Source organism: Carassius gibelio, chromosome B7 (assembly GCF_023724105.1).
Source record: "Carassius gibelio isolate Cgi1373 ecotype wild population from Czech Republic chromosome B7, carGib1.2-hapl.c, whole genome shotgun sequence".
Classification (NCBI taxonomy): domain Eukaryota; kingdom Metazoa; phylum Chordata; class Actinopteri; order Cypriniformes; family Cyprinidae; genus Carassius; species Carassius gibelio.
In genome coordinates this window covers 11,990,381-12,013,515 of record NC_068402.1, presented here as the reverse complement: position 1 = coordinate 12,013,515, position 23,135 = coordinate 11,990,381, and the positions used below count along the sequence as shown (strand labels likewise).

At 36.9% G+C, this 23,135-nt stretch overlaps 1 protein-coding gene across 2 annotated transcripts; it reads left to right on the top strand.

Moving 5' to 3' along the window:
* Positions 1 to 1,585: 1,585 nt before the first annotated feature.
* On the top strand, positions 1,586 to 22,637 carry gal3st4 (galactose-3-O-sulfotransferase 4). 2 transcript variants are annotated; one of them, XM_052561200.1, is made up of 4 exons: positions 1,586 to 1,810; positions 16,985 to 17,095; positions 17,792 to 18,101; positions 18,504 to 22,637. In XM_052561200.1, the coding sequence occupies exons 2-4, from the start codon at positions 16,989 to 16,991 to the stop codon at positions 19,491 to 19,493; spliced, it is 1,407 nt and encodes a 468-aa protein (XP_052417160.1). In that variant the 5' UTR covers positions 1,586 to 1,810; positions 16,985 to 16,988; the 3' UTR covers positions 19,494 to 22,637. The 2 variants fall into 2 exon arrangements, with proteins under 2 accessions (XP_052417160.1, XP_052417159.1); XM_052561199.1 differs by lacking the exon at positions 1,586 to 1,810 and adding an exon at positions 15,968 to 16,371.
* The last annotated feature ends 498 nt before the right edge of the window (positions 22,638 to 23,135 follow it).

The following is a 23,135-nucleotide window of genomic DNA, read 5'->3' as shown; positions in this document are numbered from 1 at the left end:
GCCCCCTAATGGATTATTTAGTGTTCTCTTACACTGAAAGCTAATTTTACTATAAAACATAGTCTAGCATTCTAGTTAATAATAGATAAAGAGTGTAATTCATGTAGATTTGGAATTAGTGCAGGTTGGAGTCTGAAAGGAAATAGAACTTATCCAGGATTAACATAGTATTGAATTTTGTACAAAGTAAAACAAAACCAGGAGGCAATATTTAATCTCATGCAACATTTAAAAATGAATAATAATAAAAGGGCAACCTACCCTCCAAGGGTCTATCTTCCCAAGACTCGTTTTCATTCCTGAAAAGTGAAGGGTAGATAGAGATGGGTACATTTCCAGACTTCCAGCTGTTTCATTGGGGCACCGGTGTGTTTGAACACGTCTTTGACTGGTAACTCATAGTTAAGTGTTAAATCTGCACCCACTCATGTTCACCATACATCCAGGTGGCAGTGAACTATTTTTAACAAGACAAAACAGGTCTGTGATGGCCGACATTTATCCCTTGACTGGCCCCTTTATTCTGGCTGCTCAGTCTTCCTGTGCTCACTTGCGTCTTTTCTCTTGAAGCTTGTTATTTAAATACATACAAACTAAATTTGGCCATAGCTGTGCTAAGCCTTTTTCTCAAACAAACTACTGAACAGAATTAGCTGTGTGCCCAAGCTCAATCAGGTTTCTTACGATGAAAACTAGTGTGAGCCTTGTGATCCCCAGAATCCACCTTGAGGTTCATTATTCCGTATCAACTGCAGAGCAAGAGCTCAGAGATGAATGGGGCTTTTGTTAGGCTTTGGATATTGTATGCGAGTGCAACAGATGGGGGTCGCATAGTTTGGGTGTACAGTGACACACTAAACCTTGGAGTTGCCAGTTCTTCAGTCTCATAGGAAAGCAATAGATCCTTTATTTACTTCCTTCACATTCATTCATTTTGCATGAGAGAAAAAAATACAAATCTAGAAATATGTACAGTAAGTGCGTTATAAGCCTATATTATATATAGAGTAGCGTGACTGTACTAAATATACTTCAGTTGAGATTACATCACATCAGGCAGCAGAAAATATCTCTTCTAAATATCTAACTTCTAAAAATTTATTTGTCACATCACAGGGCAATTTAGTGAAAATACTGAAGCTAAAAATGTGATTGAAAAATCTAGTAACTTTCTAACATGACTTTTTAAAACCTAAAATAATTTGTGTGTGTGTGTGTGTGTGCATTTTCACCTTATATGTTATTTATAAATATATATATTACATTTAATTTACACATTATATTTTGAATATTTAATTTTTAACCAAAATGTTGTCAACTAGCCTACTTCTTTTTATTTCTATTTATTCACACATATTGACACACATCTCTTTAATGAATAAATGATTTTCCCCACATAACTATCCCTTTTATTGCAGCAGCAACAGAACGAAAATGTAGCCTGGTATCAAGATTGCAGCAAGGATAAAGTTACACTCTCCGTGTGGACTGTAGAGAGCGCGCCTCACCGCGCCGCGCGGCAGACAGACAGACGGGGATACAGTAGCCTAATGGATGGGGGTTGGGACAGATGGATTGTCTTTGCAGACAGACGGGAGGAACTTCTTAAATGAGGAAAGGCGTATTTGTTGTAGTTTGGAGGGCAGTTAAGCATCTCTACGTGGTGGGCAGTTTATCAACACAAAACTTTGTTGCATTTGGTGCATGTTGGTGGATAACGGAAGACTCGATTCACAGAAGTCTGGAGTGCTGAGCGATCTCACATTTTTTTAAAGAAACAACCACAGTTTGCTTCTGGAACACATTCTGGGTGAGTAGACCTGATAATGCAAACCGAAAAACACGAATTAATCATTGTCTTGGGTATTTTTATCCATCTGACAGACGCTTTGACCACACACTACTACTGTACATTGACACTGTTGGGGATATTTCCCCTTGAAAACCACATGCTCTTCGATTCAGCTTGACACTTTATTCTGTCTTATGATTGTTTACGCGTACTTATGTTTTGTGTACGTGTCGGGACAACATATGGTCTAAAGACATCCACCCTAAAGCGCTTTTCAGTTGCTATAGTCATCCCGAGTAATTCCGTAGATTATTCGGCTGTGGGGTCGATTAGTGAGGGTAAGCTTGTTTAGCAGCTGCTAAGTTTTAGAAGCAGTGTTTTGTTCTGTGTGACAAGGCTGGACTGTTTTCCGCTCTAAGAAAAGATTTCTTTGAGAATTCCAGTTTTCCACACAGAGGCAGGTTTCTGCAAAGGACCAACTGTTGTGTTGCTCTGGAGTTTGTCTCCCTTACAAATAGTTTAAAGGGACAGCGAACTACCCAAAAAGTATGTTATTACTCATTCGTCCTCATGTCTTTCCAAACTTGGTTAATTGACTTGGTTCTGTGTAATTCAAACTGTAATTTTGAAAAGAATATCCTGGACACTTATTTTAGTATGAAAATGAATGAAGTCTGAAGCTCTTAAGCTCCAAATTGACAAAAACAATCAACAAAACACATAGAAGTATCATAAAAGTGACCCATGTGACTTATATATAATACATAAAGCGTTCAGATCAAAAGTCAACATTCACTGCAAATTATTTTGCTCTCCTTGGCACATTTATAGGAGAATTTGCATTTTGAGATTTTGACCGTTTAGAGCCTTGATTTTTTTTTTGAGCCAATTGGCCTAAACTGAAATAAAGCATCAAATACTGATGTATTTTATAGTTTTGTTGTTGTCATTGTAGTTTTTTAAGTGAGTGATGCTGGTTAAATAAAGAGTCACACACAATCAAAATAAATTATATGATATTTGTATTATAGAATTGACCCTGCTGTTTGATTCTTGAGGCTATCTCTGAACAAGTCTCGCCTTAATAAAATATTAAAGTTGTGATTAGAGAAAGTGGGGCAGATATGTTTGGCATTGAAGCCTGTCTTGTCTTGCTGGTTTATGGTTTTCTGCACGAAAAGGGATGAAGCAATTGTTTCAGTTTTTATTTATTTTTTTTGTATGTAAAACATTGCCTTTTTATAGTTTGGAGGAGTTGTCTTCTCCAGTTACTTCCCTTGTGATGGGTAATTTTAAACAGAGAAAGAGAAAGCTCAAGAGCATTATGAAGAGTCAAGTTAGCAGCAGAGGCACCTCCATCTTAAGATGTCTGAGGTAGTGAGTTTTTTCTTGAATTTTGATATGCTCTTTTTACAGTATTTTTAGTATGTGGTTGAGGTGTGATTTGTCTTCAAGGTTGAAAACAAAAATTACCTTTTTAAATTTAAAATAAATTTATTTTAAATAGTATTTATTATTTATTTAAAATAAATACTGTTTTTTTTAACCTTCTATTCGTCATTGACAGCTGTGGTTACCAGAGGTTTACCATAAAAAATATGGTAACAACATTTTAGATTTTACAGACTTTACAAAAACTTCTTTCATTAACTGTTTTAGTGTAAATATGCCAACCTATTGAAGTACTAATATCTGTTTGTAACATTGTACATAATACACTGATAATAACCATCAAAAACAGGTAATGAATCAAGGTGCACAGTTACGGGACTGTGTAATGATTCATTTGTGTTCAGTTGTCTGCAGTGGTCCTTGCACAGGTTTTGCCTTTCTTACAGCAGTCCAGATTTGCAACTACAGTGAAAACAACAACTGTTCCCTCTCCACACAATATTTGAGGTATGCCAGAGTTTTAGGTTTAAATAAAAACGGCTGTGTTCTATAATTTTTATGTTAACCGAGTCACATTGTATAAATAAAAAGTCATTGACAATCTAAAGAAATTAATTTTTTAAAATATAAATATGCACTTGAATGTATGCCACATAAATGGCACATAGCAATTGTCATGTAATATAAACACAATGCTTGTTCTGTCATTTGCATTGTAAAATTAGCCCCACTATTTGATTATTGAGGCTCTGAACTAACAGTGACAGTCTCGGCTTAATAAAATATTAAAGTTGTGAATGGAGAAAGTGGGGCAGATATGTTTGGCCTTGAAGCCTGTCTTGCTTGTTTATGGTTTTCTGCACATGTGTGTGTGTGTGTGTGTGTGTGTGTGTGTGTGTGTGTTTGTGTGTGTGTGTGTGTGTGTGTGTGTGTGTGTCTATAGAAAACAGCTTTTTCAAATTGTAACTATACACCAGTTCAGTGCAAAAGAGGTGCACCAGTATTTCCAGATGATATTATATTGCTCTGATTTTTCACTGTATATTGCAAGTTTTGTTTCTTAAAAAGAAAACATTCACACAGAAATACACTTTTCAAGGAACCATCATATATTCTCTAGATTGCTTGAACAAACTGTCATGCCACTGATGCTAAGAAGGCAGAGGTATCTGGTGATGGGCCAGAGGTCTACCACAGTTAAACGATTATAGGGTTTAAGTCTATATATAGGCATGCTTGTAAAGGACTTCCTTTAGTTAATGTTATTCAGTAGGCCAACCTGTTGAACACTCAAAAAATGCGCACAAATCTCTTGTGATAGGATCCAGACATAATGCAATTAATAAAATGCAACTATATCATTTAAAGGATTGCAAAATAGATAAACAATCAAGTTATAAAGGGGAAGAGAAAACACTTCACAGGTATTTATTGGAAAAAATGATGGAAATGGAAAAGTAGTATAAAAGCATTACAAACAAGTTGTGTTGCGTTCCAAGTCTTCAGAAGCCATACGATATCTTTATGTGAAGAAGAGAGTTAAACATAAGGTAATACCTGAAAACGATCCTGCTCTGTTAATGCACTCACATCCCATTCAAAAAGATACTCACGTAGCATGACACAATCGGACATCAGACACACATGGGCAAATAGCATTTTACAACCAAGGCTGACTTAAGGCAGTTTTTGAATATGTATTGTGCACAGACTGCAGCCCTGCTTGAATGCACCGTTGGAAGTGAGTGAACACTCTCTGTGATTGATTGGTTCTGTCTTGCATCATTTGCATGTGTTCAGATGAGTAGGAAAATAATTCTGTCCCACACAGTTATTCACTAACATGGGTTATTCATCCAATTCAATGTATACAAAATTATTTTGTTAAATACAATCAATGGTAAAAAAAAAACACACCTTAGTACTGATATTTTTAATAGAGTATAATACTTTTGATACTCGCATTATGTGCTAGGGATGGGTGCATCCATCCCTAGCACACAGTATGAGCTTTACAGCAGATGGAAAAGGCGATCACGTGTATTCCTCTCACAAATCAATAGTTTTGCCTCAGAAGACTTGGAATATTAATAATTTTTTAACAAATTATGTTTGTAGTTGTTTATCCCTCTTATAGCTTGTTTCTTATAGACAAAAGTTAGGTTTAGGGGCAGGGGTTGGGTTACGTGCTCATAAATGTGTAAATAATGTAATATCAATAAAACTGTTGTGACCGTTTACATTGAAAAATCACACACCAACATATATGCAATAATGGCAATATTATTACCCAATGTTTAATCATGATGATAAAATTCCCAGTGCCATTCGCATCCACATACAGATGCCAAGGCTTTCTTATTTAAAACAATAGAGGACCCTGCACGTTGAAAAATGAAGCTAAAGAGGTATCCTGTATTTCAAAAAGTGACTCCAAAGTGTCCCGACCAAACGTCAATATGTGATGAGTTTGGAGTGAGAATGGCTTGCATTTGTTGTATTTGCATAATAATACCGCAATGAAGCAAAACCATGCAAAATTGTGCTTTTGAAAAATGTTTAAACTAATAGAGCCATCAAGATATATCAACTTTTTCATGCAAATAATTCAGGCTACAGACAGTTTGTCCTGAGATTTACTGCATTCTCAGCTGCATGAAGTGCGATAACAGGGGAAGTGATTCTGCAAACAATCTGAAACATGGTTCATATGCAATTTTCTATTCAGCCAGTTGATTATCATAGAGTATATAGAGATACAAGAGATACACAACAATAATTACTACAAGAGGTTTGAAGAATCTAAGGATGCTTAATAGCAACCAGTATGTATTGCTTCAAGACAGTGACCAACTTCTATATTGTTTTATTTTATATATTTATGCGAGCACAATCTAACTGGCTCTAGTGGCACTGTTCCTGCAATTAGTGTACTGCAATCTGCTTTAGAAAAATGTGTTAAATGGCAACTAATTGTAACAGGCATGCACTCGTTAAAATAAAGGTGCTTCACGATGCCCTAGTAGAAGAACCTTTTTGTCTAAATGGTTCCTGTGATAAAGTTCTTTTGTAGAAGAAGGAAGGAGACCAGGGTCGGCGTTTCTGAGGCTCGTGGGAATTTATTAATCAACAAAAATAAAACAAAGTCGCGCCACCTGCGCATACGTTTAATTCAAACCACTGCTGGCAATTCCACGCCTCCCCTGCCACAGTTCCATTAAGAACCTTTAACATCTGAAGAGCCTTTCTGTTTCATAAAAGGTCCTTTGTGGCGAAACAAGGTTCTTCATGTTATAAAAAGGTAAGAAAGAGATGGTTCTTTAAAGAATCTTTGACTGAATGGTTCTTTGTGGAAACAAAAATGGTTGTTCTGTGGCATCGCTGTGAAGAACCTTATAACTTTTATGCACCTTTATTTTTAAGAGTTTTACAAAACTGTCAATCTGGTTTAATTTCACTTACATCAAAGATTAAGAACATTACCAATGAAGTAAAAGTGGTGAAAGCCAGCAAACAAAGTTTATCTTTTGCAAGGCAGGAAACCAAATGCAGGAAACCTAAACCTGATCTCTTCCTTTTGAAATTCACATGGTGAGGTCCTGGTATGGTCTTTGGTACCCATAAATATCTCTGAATATTACTTGTTCCTTAATCTACAATAACATACAAACAATCTCAGATTTCTCTAGAAAGTGTATAAATTGTGCAAGAACCATTTGTCTGTTTGCATCAATTTGTAGTTCATGATAAGTTTTGCCCCTGAGGCAATGACAGCTGTTGTGTTTCTGGTAATACAGTTGCTTGGCAAATTTAACAACATTTTACTCCTTACCATTGTGGGGATATAAAAAAAATTATGTATCTTTGGAAGACCAGTAATGTGATACTGCATAAGACCATGTGAGGATAAAACACAATAACGATCTTAAAATTAGAAACCATGACAAAAACAATAGAGTTGGGGTACTTGAGACCGGACTCGGCCCACCTACGTGCCCAAGGTTCCCACTACTCCATTCAGGAATCAGGTGGTGAGCCTGCAAGCGCTGCCCCCAGAGGAGGCAGACCCAGCCCTAGCTTTGCCCCGTCCCGTCCGGGCATCGCGATGCTATGTAGAAAGGGTGCAAAGCTTCAGGACCTCAGATAAGCTCTTTGTCTGCCACGGAGGACAGCAGAAGGGGAATGCCAGCTTATCAGGTACAGGGTGTGCCCTGCCTGTTCAGGTTGCAAGCTCACTCTACTATAAGTGTTGCATCCTCCTGGGTGCTGGCTCACAGCACCACGCTGACAGATATTTGTAGAGCTGCGGCTGGACGACCCCCAATATGTTCATTAAATTCTATAGCCTTCGTGTGGAGCCGATATTCTCCTGTGCTCTCACCTCAAATGGGTAGAAGCACTGAGACACCCCAGCTTCCCGTCAACTTGGTAAAACCACTCCAGAGAGTCCCTATAGGAGGCCCTGTCTGTCAATGAACCTATGAGAACCAGTAGAGGGCTAGGTTCCATGTGGCGAGACCCAAGTGGACCACATATGTGTAAAGTCCAGGGTATAGCCTCAGCGTCTCAATTACATATTGTAACCCTCATTCCCTGAAGGAGGTAATGGGGATGTCACATCCTGTCACCACAGCTTCTGTGCCACCGCTGAGCAGCCAAGTCACCAGCTCAACTCCTCAGCAAAAACCTGAATATGCACTGCCCCTGCTGCCTACTTATAATCACTCTGTGTTCAGCAGCAGCTGGATGCAATAATCGCATGTCAGTGTGCATGTTCTGTTATTGCTACACACTTAAATAAAAAGTTGTCAAAATGCACTCCTTGGAGACTATTCATGGAAATGCAATCAGTTTAGTCTTAAGTGAACTTGAGCAGAAATATAATTGCGAGAAATATAAATGTCTCAAAATATTTGATCTATGTGTCAGATCTTAAAGCAGCAGTGTAAACCCTTCAGCCGCCGACTGCATCATAAATGTTAAGCGAACAAAAAAAGAGGAAATCACTGCTCTTGACTGAATCAATTATTAACTTTAATAAGAATAATCTATATTTAAAGTATACAGTGATGATTATTTTTTACATTTATTGCATCATAAAATGTCTGTTGTAGGCTATTTGAAATGCGGTTTGTTTTTTAATGGTTCAAACACTGATGAATAGAATAACCTGACACAAACTTATTTTTATTATTAAAAATTCATACTTTTATTAGCTTGTTTTTTTTTTATTGAGATAAAAGGTGAATTTACCCTTGAATTTATACATTTATTTTTATGATGGATAAAGCCATGTCCCTCCCTTTCATTATTCTCAATCTAAAACATGTTTCACTCTGAAATATGTCACAATACATAAATCAATTCAGCAATAACTTCTGTTACTTTAAGTTTGCTAAGCAAAGCAGGACTCTAATTAATTTTAAAATCAATTAAATTCTAAATGGCAAGATACAACAGAGCAGTGCTTCCCTGTCCTGGAGGACCCCCTGGCCTGCACATTTTGTATGTCTCCCTAATCGGGCACACACAATTTAGTTCTTGCAGTCTCTACTAACGAGCTGAATAGTGGAATCAGGTGTGGTAGATAAGAGAGACATACAACAGTTTCTGTGCAGGGGGGCAGGTTTGGGAAGCAATGCAATAGAGGTTTGCTTTTGTTACATTTAAAGAGACATTACATTTTTCTAGTTGTAAAGGTTAAAACAATGTTTAGATACTAATAAATAATAGTGTTTCGTTGGACTCTGACTTTGCTGTTTGGGACTTGGAATTGTCTTGGACTTGATTGGTTAAAGACTCTGACTTCACTTGGGTGGATTCGAACCCAAAACTCATACAAACTCAGTCCAAACTAACCCAAACCATTACATATTGTCAGTTATGTGTATGTGGTGACATCAGAATCCTTTCCCTCAACAAAATTTGACAAGTGCTCACACAAGATTTTATCTCTGTATACAAGGTATAAATGGGCATCTGTGATTGGATCACCCAGATATCTGGGGCCTTCCTTAAGTGAATTGTTTAGGAGATGTTTGGAACAGAGATGCTTATTGAGTTTTATTGGCTTTGGAGCTATTTGTCATTCCAAGAATCCCTGATGCAGTTTTGCAGTTTTATTAGATTTCAAGTGGTGAGGGGGTGTTAGTTAATTACATCTTCAGAGTTCATGCCAATGTTTTCTGCTTTTCAGCATCTCTTTGTTGCATTGTCCTCACTCCAGGCAACACTGAACACAGAGCGACCCGTCTGACTCATGAACAAATAAATCTTTATGAGTTCATCGAAACCAATTTTAAACAGATTTTCATTTAATTTATGAGTTATTGGCTTGAATTGATGATATATGCTGGATTTCTCTGATCGTTTCATCTGCATTTAAACAAAGCTTTTTTTACAATCAACTGCAATCTCACATTCACATCTGCCTCCATTAAATCAACAATCTACCATTTTTTTCACTCAGTTTCACATCATTTACATTGTGACTTTAAAATGTACGATCACTATAATGTTATATTGCTATCAGATAACTGACATTAAAGTATAAACATGACCCTGGACCACAAAAAAATCAGTCTCAAGTGTCAATTTTTCGAAATTAAGATTTATACATAATATGGAAGCCGACTAAATAATGACATTGATGTATGGTTTATTAGGATCGGACAATATTTGGCCGAGATGCAACAATTTGAAAATCTGGAATCAGAGGATGCAAAAAAATCTAAATACTGAGAACATCGCCTTTGAATTTGCCCAAATCAATTCTTAGCAATGCTTATTACTAACCAAAAATTAAGATTTTCTATATTTACAGTAGGAAATTTACAAAAATTATTTCTCTGATATTTCTTTACTAAATATCCTAAAGATTTTTGGCATAAAAGAAAAAAATCAATAATTTTTACCCATACAATGTTTTTTTTTGGCTATTGCTAAAAATATACCCCAGCAACTTAAGAATGGTTTTGTGGTGCAGGGACACACACACACACAAAAAAAACAAGGTTCTGAAAGCTTTTTTAATTTGGCATATTATTTAGTATAGTTGGCAGGCATGTACTGGCCATCGGGACTACCGGGAGATTCCCGGTGGGCTGTGGTCTGGTTGGGCCGGTGCGTTATGTATTTTGTTTTTAAATCATTATTTATCGCAAATATATTCGTAAGTATATTTTTGTACAGTCCAATTCCGGCCTTACGTGTCTCTCTCATGAAGCCGCAAAATGCTTTTTTTTCACGTTAGTCACAATAATTTATTTAAAACATTACTAAAAGCAGTATAAAGAACAGATAAAACGACGCGTGCTCATGATGCTGATGCGAGCTGCGAGACGTGACGTGTTCACTGCTCATTGGCCAATCAGAATCAAGTTCTAGCCTTGAAAAGCGGCCGCTTTACAACTGCGACGAAATTCAATATGTTAAATAATAAAATAACTAAGCGTAAAGGAGGAGCCGAACGTTGAAAGAGAGAAAACGACAAGCACTTGAGGCAGATGCCACCAAATGTGTCAAGATAAATAAATTATTTGCTGGAAGGCAAAAGACTTAAGTGAAGACGTCAGCAGGGAGGGACTTGACTGCTGAGGTGAGACAGAAATGTAATGATACACGTAGGCTACTGCATTGTTTTGTTTCAAAAAGTTAGGATATTCCAGCTGTAATATGCCACCACTCACTGATCTATATAAATTACATTTAAAATTCTCAGCTCTCAAGTTCTGTCTATTTTATTACAAAATTCAGACAATACCGTTTTGGCGTCAGAGAATGTGACGTGACAGATCGCTTTAGTGCCTCAGTTCAAGTAAACCGATCATCTGTTACTTTCTGTTTAAAGATACAGTACAACTTACAGAAATTTATATATGCCTCAGAAATAATATCGATCAGTTATCAGTCAAAACAGCAGGAGAACAATTATTTCTCAGAATGTTACATTTACCTCAAGAAAGCCCTTTAAAGACCATAGCAGGTTAGTTGAGATTGAAAAATAGCCATAAGAAAGGAGTATTTTGCTAAATATGTGCACTACAGTACATATTTATTATATTTTCACCTAAAGTATTTTACATTTGATTATGCAATATCTGTACCTGAAAACTGTGCTATTTATGATAATTTTTTAACATTTTTATTACTGACTGTTCACTTGTCTTCATTAATGTTTGAACTTAATAGTTAGTGTTTATTGTGGTATTGAAATTACAAATGTGAAATGAGATTGCAGCTTATTTACAAAGAAAACAATAGCAATTTTATTTTTATCTTTGTTTATGTATTTATTTTTGGCAGGGCAAGAAAAGTTCTGAACCCTAGCATTGAGCTCTGCATTTGAATAAAGTGACGTGACATTCAGCCAAGTATGGTGACCCACACTCAGAATTCGTGCTCTGCATTTAACCCATCCGAAGTGCACACACACAGAGCAGTGAACACACACACACACTGTGAACACACACACGGAGAAGTGGGCAGCCATTTATGCTGCGGCTTTTTAAAGGCCTTTGATTATGTTATGAAAAATTTAAAATAAATCACTACACAACGTTCTTTGTCTTAATTACTCTTTTATTTTATTGTATATTGGTGGTCTTCATAAATAATGCTTACTATAGTTCAGTGGTCTTAATACTAGCCTACTATAAGCAGCCAACAGGTCAGAGGTAATTTGTGTGAATTAATATAAAAAAAAAAGTGTTATGTTGCAGCACATGAAATATAGTTACAGCAGAAATTGTGTACCCTAAGCATTAATATTTCTATTAGAATAATAAGAAGCACATAAATGAAGACCTTTAGATATTTAAAATAAAGCCTGATAAAATAATTTACATTTTCTTTGTTTATTATTTTAATAGTTTTTTCTTGGTTTTGATACTTAATACATTCTAATCAGTAATTTTACATCCAGATTAATGTATGTATAGACATGTAGTGTGCGTGTGCGTGTGTGTGTGTGTGTGTGTGTGTGTGTGTGCGTGTGTGTGTGTGTGTGCGCGCATGTTACATGCATGGTGGGCCGGTCTAGATGAAGTCCGATTTTTTGTCCCAGTCCAGCCCTGATAGTTGGTATAATTTAGAATATAATATAAATATATAGTTTCTGGTAAAAATAAATAAATAAATAAAGTTCCAAGTATGCTATGGTTTCAATCATTTAGGTCTATATAATTTTTCAAAGTTTTAGCTGACCTAGACTTGTCAAAAGGTTGAAATTTAAATATAGTTTATTGAAATTCGTAGTGGACTCGATTTCCAACATTTCAAAAGAACCTGATACATTAAAAATTAAAAACAGTATATACACAATATACAGTACACATCAACCATTCACGGAGAAACAGAAAGGCATAAACCTCAATACTCAGTAATCAACAATCTGATTGACAGTAGTATAAACACATTTTTAAACCTGTTCCACCAAGAAATTCTAGACCTTCTTCGAGAGGGTAAGACTTCAAAACAGGGATAGAGTACATGAGACGGGCTACTTAGCATCCTTTTATCCTCATTCAATGTAGATTGCTAGTACAGAGTTTGAATACTGGGTTAGTCTTTCAGTCATATAATTCTCATAGCAGTTTGAACAATATACAGTATCTTTTATTTGGATTTTACAGAAAGATTACTATAATAGGTGGACAAACCATACCTGATAACACTATAATATAGACTGATGAAAGACATAAATCATTTTCCTGTCAACTCCATAAAACCACAATCTACATAGATAATACAATCTTTGGTGAAATCTTTCACAAACCCAATTAACATTAATGTCCCACGTAAGAGATTTATCTATATGCACTACTAAATATTTGTATGATTGCACCTGTGTAATTTCTTGATTGTAAACAGATACAGGCATATGATCACAAATACTCTTAGGATCAAAGATGATTTCCTATTTTTTCTTAATGTTTACTTTTAAAAAATTCACAAAAAGCTGATGATTTGAACGGTTTCTTCTTGAGGTTTGATAATCCAAATTTTGATCTAGAATGTAAAAATGGAACTGAGGTCTATATTTAGAATTGACTTGCGGGATAATAGGTTGTTGATTGATTGAGACCAGTTTCAATCACTATTTAAACAGATGTGTTCAAAGATATCCAAAGAAACCTATGGAGCCAGAAGAGTCTCAATAAAGATAAATGCACACACTACAGTCACATATGCACACATAGGATTCATACATGCACACACATAATTCATAAATACACACACAGGATACACAAATGCACACAAAATTCACAAATGCACACACAAAATTTAAAAAGCACAGAAGATTCACAAATGCATACAAAATTCAGAAATGCACACAAAATTCAGAAATACACACACAATTTAGAAATGCAAACAACATTTACAAATGCACTCAAGATTCACAAATGCACAGGAAAAGATTCAGAAATGTATTTCTGATGCACACACACATATATCTTGATTTACAAACTGCTTGCGGTCTGTGAACTTCACTGCATTTGTGTGTGAATTTTGAGACTCCCCTGACTTGGCGCGACACACAAATGCCTTTTTTTAAACAGGGAATGATCTGCAACCAATCAGATATCTCCCTTGTTTTAGCCAATCACAAGAATGCACCCCACGTGGGGGATTGTTTACTTATAAGCCAATCAGCGAACGACTCACTTTCCTCACGCAGCGAACGACTCACTTTCCTCAGCGAACGACTCACTTACCTCACACAGCCGGCGACCCACTTTGCGCAGCGAACGACTCACTTTCCTCAGGAGTCACGCAGGGAACGTCTCACTTTCCTCACCCAGCGAGCGACTCACTTTCCTCACGAGTCACGCAGCGAACGACTCACTTTCCTCACCCAGCGAGCGACTCACTTTCCTCACGAGTCACGCAGCGAACGACTCACTTTCCTCACCCAGCGAGCGACTCACTTTCCTCAGCGAACGATTCACTTTCCTCACGAGTCACGCAGCGAGCGACTCACTTTCCTCACCCAGCGAGCGACTCACTTTCCTCACGAGTCACGCAGCGAACGACTCACTTTCCTCACCCAGCGAGCGACTCACTTTCCTCAGCGAACGATTCACTTTCCTCACGAGTCACGCAGCGAACGACTCACTTTCCTCACCCAGCGAGCGACTCACTTTCCTCAGCGAACGATTCACTTTCCTCACGAGTCACGCAGCGAACGACTCACTTTCCTCACCCAGCGAGCGACTCACTTTCCTCAGCGAACGATTCACTTTCCTCACGAGTCACGCAGCGAACGACTCACTTTCCTCACCCAGCGAGCGACTCACTTTCCTCAGCGAACGACTCACTTTCCTCACCCAGCGAGCGACTCACTTTCCTCAGCGAACGATTCACTTTCCTCAAGCAGCAAAGTTTTTTTTTTACTTACATTAAAATATTTCGATAAAATGAAATAATTGCCTATTGCAAATTTATGAATCCATGGTTAACTTTTTTTCTGCAGTCACTGGGCTATATGTATTGAGACATTTTTACATTTATATTTAGTAAAAAATAATAAAAAATAAACCTGAATTGTAATCTAAACATCTGTATTTTCATACAATTTAATACAATTGCTGTGTGAACACGTTCATGTGATTGGCTTATAAGTAAACAATCCCCCCACATGGGGTGCATTCTTGTGATTGGCTAAAAGAAGGGAGATATCTGATTGGTTGCTGATCATTCCCTGTTTAAAAAAAAGCATTTGTGTGTGGAGCCAAGTCAGGGGAGTCTCAAAATTCACACACAAATGCAGTAAAGTTCACAGACCGCAAGCAGTTTGTGAATCAAGATATATGTGTGTGTGCATCAGAAATACATTTCTGAATCTTGTCCTGTGTATTTGTGAATCTTGAGTGCATTTGTAAATGTTGTTTGCATTTCTGAATTGTGTGTGTATTTCTGATTTTTGTGTGCATTTCTGAATTTTGTATGCATTTGTGAATCTTCTGTGCTTTTTAAATTTTGTGTGTGCATTTGTGAATTTTGTGCGCATTTGTGCATCTTGTGTGTGTATTTATGAATCATGTGTGTGCATCTATGAATCCTGTGTGTGCATATGTGAATGTAGTGTGTGCATTTATCTTTATTGAGACTCTTCTGGCTCCATAGAAACCCACTGGTCCTGATGGTATCTTGTGCTTTTTATTTAAAGTCTGTGCAGAGGAATTGTCAACTGTATGCTCTATATTTCAAAGGTCTATTGATTCTAAGTTAATCCCCGCAATCTGGAAGAAGTCTCATTTCATTAATGTGCCAAAAACGGCTCGTAACAATGATTTTTAGACCAATTGCTCTTACATCAGTAATGATAAAGTGTTTTAAGAATTGTATGGTGTCAATGTTTAGAGAAAATGTTAGTAATCAATTAGATCCACTCCAGTTAATTGGGTGAACGTTGAAGTTGTTGATGAACACAGACATGAATAATGCTATGCCGCTTTTAGCTACTGCATTACCAGAGGGAGGAACATAATAAGTTCCACATAACGAAGTTACCTTTGTTAAATAAAACGGCCTTAAGCTTAAGTAAGCTTAAGCAAATCATAGGCGTACGAGAAGTTGTAGAAATATTTGATGCATTCAAATCATATAGTTTACATACTGTATTATGTAATAGTTGTTTGTCTTACGATAAAAACACTGCATGTGTACTTATCATAATGTTTTATGACATCGGGGAGTAGGCTAAACGTGGAAATCTAAATCTGAAGTGATGGATGTGCTGTTTACTTTTATGCTTCGCTTTCAATCACGTCCGCGCGGATCCTTTCAGAGAATCTGTATTTAGTGCTTGCAAAGAGCTGATCTGACGTCAGGCTTCGACTCACGTAGCTAGCAGCAGACTGGTCCCTAAACACCCGCCCACATTCACCTCTAAACACAAAGCAGTCCTTTTCTCTGTCTAAATATCTGCTGGTCTTCGAGTCATCGAGAAGCTGAAGCGAAGCACACGTACCTCAAGCAAACTGGAAATCTAACGCAGTCGAGTGCAGTCGTGCAGGTGTTCTGCTGTCGGACCATGGATGCGCGGAGAGAGCTCTTCCATTACACAGACGCCGTCGAGCAGATCTGAAAGGCATCGGCCGAGATGCACCGTAGCTGCTGTCACCAAGCGCCGATCTATAGTGATACCGGCCGGGTTTTATCATGGTTTTCAGACGGTCAGCTCGGTAAGTGTGTCAGGCTCAGAGCGGCGACTGGCAGCGAATGCTGTGATTTAATACAGCGGCTTTCTGTCTTTGTCTGAGCGAATTCTGCATCACCCTTTTTAGCAATACAAGGCAAGCGTATTGAGACATGCCCTTTTGCATCTCTAATTTTCCTCTATAGCCGTTTTTAATGCAGACATAGTTTGCAAAAAGAATTGGACAAAAGTCTGTTTGCTTTGATAAAAGCCTGTGTGGCAGAGAGTTTAGGTTGCTGATGGATAATAGAGGCATCAGGCATGGAAAGAGTTTCTGATTACAGCCTTCAAGCTTGCTGTGTGTGTTTATTATATATGTGGAATTGATCTGACAAAAGATACACGTGTATGTCTCTTCTTTTTTCCTGTCGCTTGTCTTCCATTTTCAGACGCGGCTCTTTTTCATAATGTGCCTTTTGTGTTTCCAATTATGGTTTCTCCTTTCTTGCACATTTCACACTTCACATGCTCACATTCTTCTCCTTTAATGTCCTTTTGTTGGTCTTTTATGATTTCATGCTCTATTAAGGAACATTTCACTCTCTTTCTGTGCTGCACGATGTAAAAACTCATGCTAAACCTCCTTCTCTTGGTCATAGGAGAATGCGGTGGCTGGGATGTTATCGGTTGGGGCCCGTATGGAAAGCACTTCTGATATTTGTTGTCATCGCTTTTGCGGGACAACTTCTGGGAGTCATCTTCAACAAGAGGTAAGAAAATGCTGTTATTCCTTCTTCATTCCTTTGTCTTGTTATCTTGAACTGGATTCTTATAAAGCACATTGCTTGGTTACATATTTTTGTCATTTATCACCCAAAGTTAAGAAATAATGTTGCTTAAATGTTTCTGGATTATTTCCAGCTGGAAAAATTTATAATGCTTTAGTAATCCACTGTAAAAAAAAAAAAAATCATTTGTGGCTGGCTTTTCTGAGAAAGAAATTCAGTTCTCACTTAAACAGTTTACCACACCCACAGCCCCCCTTATAACGTCTGTTATAATGTCTGTTATCATTTACTAATTTTAATGCTGCTCCAAAGAGTACTGTCTGTATTGGTATTCTTGTTTAATTTATTCTAATAATATATAATGTTCCTCCTAGCAATAATAAGTGATGATATTCATATCACATTCTCAGAATATCACCGAATTCATTATTTGAGGCTAATCTATTCTCAGCCATTCTCTTTGAAGTTGTTTATTCTCTACTTCCATAATCACTTCATCCTAATTATCACTCTTGTTTAATTATCTGTAACCCGGCAGGCCTTTTTGTCTTGTTTAATTTCTTTAGTTCATTTCACTCTCCATTTTGCCATTTTTCTTTGTATATCGAGTGGAACGGGAGATTCGTTTTTGTTCTCGTTATCATTTTTACAACATAATTTGTTCTTTCTCCACATTAGCTGGATGCAGCCAGAGAGACCTCACTCCATCTACTCTTTTCCCTCTGAGAATTCCCAAGGGGACTCTCTCGGGTCTTGCCAGCCACACACCCACATCATGTTCCTGAAGACTCATAAGACGGCAAGCAGCACCGTTCTCAATTTGCTCTATCGCTTTGGAGAGGAGCGGGGCCTTAAATTTGCCCTACCTGTGGGGTACCAATTTGGCTACCCACTGCCATTTATCGCTCAGAGGGTGAAAGGATACAGAGGCCCTCATGTGGCAGAATTTGACATTATGGGAAATCATATGCGGTTCAACAGACCAGAGGTACATCACATAATAGCTGGCATTTTCTCAAAAAGATCTTTTGAAAATCACTCTGTGGTTGTAGAGATTTGATTAATTATTTAGGGGTCCAAGCAATAAAATGGATTTGCTTCTTTAGTATTAATATTGTTTTTCTGGTGTAATTCAGTTTTAGCATCAAAAAAGCGTAAATCAAATCAAATATATTTATGTTTTTATTAATTATAAGTACCAAATAATCATGCAAGTTTTTTATAATCGGATTCTTTTGATTGATGCATCTTTATTTTCTTTAAATAGAAACCTAAGCAGAAAAGCTATAGATACCTTCTATGAAGATTTACATTCAATATTTGATTTCAGTTACATGATTAAAGTTGTTTCTTTTTTTAGTATGATTCTCTTTTTTTACTTTTGTTGCAGGTTGAGAAGGTCATGCCAGCTGACACCTTCTATTTCTCTATCCTTCGAGACCCTGTGGCGCTAGCTGAATCCTCCTATGCCTACTATAAAAATGTTGCTCCTGCCTTCAGGCGTGCCAAAGGACTGGCTGATTTTGCAGACAACCCCTATAAGTACTATGACCCCAGAGTCCGAAACAACCATTATGCCCGCAACCTGATGTGGTTTGATTTTGGTCTGGATCATACCTCCAACTTCAGCTTTGCGCTGGCCAAGCGCGGTGTGGCCGCAGTGCGTCGGAACTTCAAGCTCATCCTTATCTCAGAGTACTTCGATCAATCTATGGTGCTGCTCCGTCACGCTCTTTGCTGGCCTCTAGATGCTGTGGTTTCTTTTAGCCTGAACGCCAGGCAGCAGATGCCCAGTGGAAGATCAGGATGGGTGGGCAAGGCTGCAGCTCCAGCTCCTTTGGCATTAACAGACAAGCAAAGATTGAAATTACGTGAATGGAATGCACTCGACTGGCACCTTTACCAAGCTTTTAATCTCACTTTCTGGCAGGATGTAGATCGCTTCGGGCGTAGTAGGATGGAGTCTGAGGTGGCCCTGCTTAGGACCAAACGGGAAGTTCTCACTCGCATCTGCTTGCGTGATGGCGGCCGCCCCATAGAGGCCAGTCGCATCCGGGACAAGACCATCCGTCCTTTCCAGAGTGGATTAGTGAAGATCTTGGGTTACGAGTTGCAGTCGGGACTAGACAACGCCACGTGGGAAGCTTGCCTACGCATGATCAGGCCTGAAATCCAATACAAAGACTTGCTGGATCTTCGGCAGTTCCCTCGAGCCCAACAACCCCAAGCTGCTGGAGGGCTTCCAGTAAAGAGGGAGCCCTCAGTACTCAGGAATGAAGACCGTGGGGGAAAGAGGTTGGTGGAAAAGGATTGGGATGGGACCATTCTATTTCGGAATCAATCATTAGAGCAGATTGATTCAAAAGTAAGACTTAGATAGTAAGCTAGTTGCACCTTTTTGCCTCAAGGTCAGTAGTTCTGACCCATTTTGGCTCAACGGGCCTCTGTGCTGCACTACTAGAGGAGAAGGGATATCAAGACACACAACACACTACTTTGTCATCTACTCTTCCTTCCTCCATCTTGCCCTTCTGCACTCTTATTTTACACAACACAGAGTTCCAGAGTGAAGAAGAGGTCTGTGAGAACATTGCAATGGTTGGGGTGATATAATGTTTCAAGCATGCCGTATGGAAGCTAAATGCACAAACTCACTAAATGGAGGAGAAGTGAGAAAATGCTGCTTCCCTGTGCATGATGAGTCATGGTATATTACAAAAAAACTTAGCAGTGCACATTATGTAAGTGATTGCAGTGTGTCAGACATACTGCTAAAAGCCTACTTTTAAATAGGTAACGTGTATTTGGTACGTTAGCCTTCAAAAGTTTGGGGTCAATAAAATTCTTTTTGAAAGAGCTTAATAATTTCATTCAGCAGGGATGCATGAAATTAATACGTAACAGTAAAGACATTCATTATGATATAAAAGATTTCCATTTCAAATCAAATATGTTCTTTTGAATTCAAAGAATCTTGAAAAAATTTTCATATGAAATTGAAAACTGGAGCAATAACTAATGAAAGCTCAGCTTTGCCATTTCAGGTATTAATTACATTATAAAATATATTACAATAGAAAGCAGTTATATTACATTGTAATAATACTTCTCATAAACTGTATTTTTGATTAAATAAATGCATCCTTTGTCAAAAAAAGACATTAAAAAAGTATTGAAAAATCCCAAACTTCTAAATGGTAGTGCTGGTGTACCCCCAGTGTCACTACCAAAAAAGTTAGACTTGTGCATCCAATGAAATAACAGTTTGATACTGGAAATGCTGATTTCTTATTTGATTATAGTAATAAGACACAATAGATATCCATTTGCTGCATGATGAAATTCAACGAAAGTGCAACCACAGACCCTTCATTGTCTGGCACACAAGATTCAAACAGTGGTACTCTTCAGAGTTGCTGGAATTTAGTTTTATATCCATTTATTTGGGTAACAGGAATCTTGAAAGTGTTTTTTTTTTAAAGATTATATCCATTTATTTGGGTAACAGGAATCTTGAAAGTGTTTTTTTTTTAAAGAGGAATTCATTGTAGGTTTTTTTTCTATGCCACATGCATTTTTTGTGACACATTATAAGCTAATACGACTCCAATGGTTCTGTGAGAACATCTCCAGTTTTTAACACTGTGAAATATTATGACCATTCATAAAGGGCAAAATGGGCTGTAGATTTGTATTTACCTTAAGTGATTGGCCATTGCACTTACAAAACCTATAACAGTCTGTTTACTTATCGATGTTTGCTAGAGGTTGATATTTTAGCTTTTTATTTTGAAGTTTTGAATAAATATAAAATCTAAAAAAAAAATAATAATAAAAAAAAAAAAAAAAAAAAAACAATAGATGGTGAATGTTCATTGGCATGGTAAATGCTGTAATTTCTGAGGCCTGTCATAGACGTTTTACTGATCAAAACACCACCTGAAATTCCAAAACTCAATGGTTATTTTGCCTTAAAGTTAGTACCTATGTGAAGCAGTGCTTTCCTATCAGAGCTTGCTGTATTTATTATGCTTTTGTATAAATTTCTCTGTGTATCTTCTGCATTTATACTCTCAAAACATTTTTTCCTCTTATTGTGAGTGCTGAGATAACATAGTGTAGAAATTTGACTGGAATGCACTGTGCAAATCGCCCCATGTTTGAACAACCAGCTTTTTGTATGCAGATTTCAATGCACAGAGCAAGATGACATCTAACATTACCAATGAATTTATTTCCTTTGGTCTAAGGCAGATGGTATTGAAATGAAGAAAACACTAGTTTGGACACTGTGGCGTGCCTATTCATGTGCATTGTTTATTGTATAATTAGAATTTATATGCATGGCTATAGTTAGCAATCATTTCCTTGTGTAATTGATAAACAACTGCATAATTTGACTTGCATTTTAATACTCCATTGCATTCTAGTTTGGATGGTACTATTGCCAGTTAATTAGAAGTTAATTAAGTCTTTATCTTTCACTTTTTTCTGTTCACATTGGCTTCTGTGTTTCCAGCTCTTATGAATTGGTTATCGATGGAGCTAAAATAAAATAATAATAAGAAGAAGAAAATAAAAACAGTTCAATTATTTAAATTCAGATTTTAAATAACAACTATGAAATTTTGTTTTCAGTGAATATGAAAGAAATTATTTTTTAAATAATATTTGAAAGTCAATGATTCAAGACAATGGTTCATTTTGATCTTACCTTTTTCTCTTTATAAACTGTACTTTTGGCAGATTTAATGTTTATTCCATTAAAAAGAAAACAATAATGCTATAACTGTGAACCCGTGTTTGAAGAAATTGACTGTAAACTGAATTTAAGCATTGATTTCCTGTTAACCTTGAGATGTATAGATTTTACATTCGTTCATCTCATTTTAGAGAAAGCTCTAATGAGTCTGGCAATATTGTGCTGTAATACCTGCGTGTCATACAAATCAATTGGTTCAGTGTCTTCATGACTCCTTAGATAGATTAACTGTGGTACTGCAATTTAAAGATAAACCAAAGAGGTACTGATGTTTCTTGAAATCTTGATATATGAACAATTGGCACATTTTTTCCTTACATTTGTTTACCAGAAAATTAATTCAGATGGAGTGTAAAGGTGCAAATGCAGCTTACGGTCTGCGTCAATGATCATCTCATAAGGGAGGGAAAAGAAATGGTTGGTAGTTTAATTAAAAGTGTGCTCTCCAAATGAGAAGAATGCAACAGTTCTCTTACAACACTATCTGTAGTCAGTATCAGTCAGTTTTATTTAAGCAGGATAGTTAAAATCATTTACATTCATTCTCTTCTGCACTTTTAAGACTATAATGCGATTCATGTGGTGTTTATGTTACGTTTTTTTTTTCAAACCTTTTTACCATATTTATTATTTTTCTCTGTTACTTGAATATATGGAGAAACCTCTGTAGATGTTTGATGAACTTGATTATGTTTGACTTGTTTGTAGATGAACTTGATTTCGGTTTACTTGTATGTAGTAAAATAAAGCTTTTACATGTGATGAATTTGTTTCTGATGTTTTGTAATAGCATTGTTGTTCTTATCATGCAGCTCAGGATCTCACTACTGAATGACATAAGGTTGTTTCTGCAGGATGCATGTTACACAAAGTTAAACAAAACAGAAATAGGGAATGGAACTGTAAATTTGCATGTGTCTTTTCATGGGCACTAGCTGTGATCTTCAGCCTGCAAACAGAAACACAATAAGCACATGCATGTAATACTCTCAAATAGCTACAACTGTATTTGATTTTGAATGACATAATTCAAAGTTCAGTATTCAAACATTTAAATCAGCAAATGTAATATGACTTGCCTTTAATAAACAAGCTAAAATAAATGTATAAGCTTAACCATTTATTGACGTAAAGGAACAAAGGAAGGGGTAAAAATACATGACAAAAAAAGAGTGGATTTTATGAAGTCTCAAATCTAAAGCGCAATTATGTCAATAAGAACACAGGTTTAACCATATTTACCATGTTACTCCATCTCCA

Excerpts from the sequence above, each read along its gene's own strand:
- gal3st4 (XM_052561199.1), top strand. The coding sequence starts at position 16,349 with ATGGTTTTCAGACGGTCAGCTCG. Across the intron at positions 16,372-16,984 it reads GTTTTCAGACGGTCAGCTCG|GAGAATGCGGTGGCTGGGAT; the intron begins GTAAGTGTGTCA and ends TCTTGGTCATAG. Across the intron at positions 18,102-18,503 it reads TGCGGTTCAACAGACCAGAG|GTTGAGAAGGTCATGCCAGC; the intron begins GTACATCACATA and ends CTTTTGTTGCAG.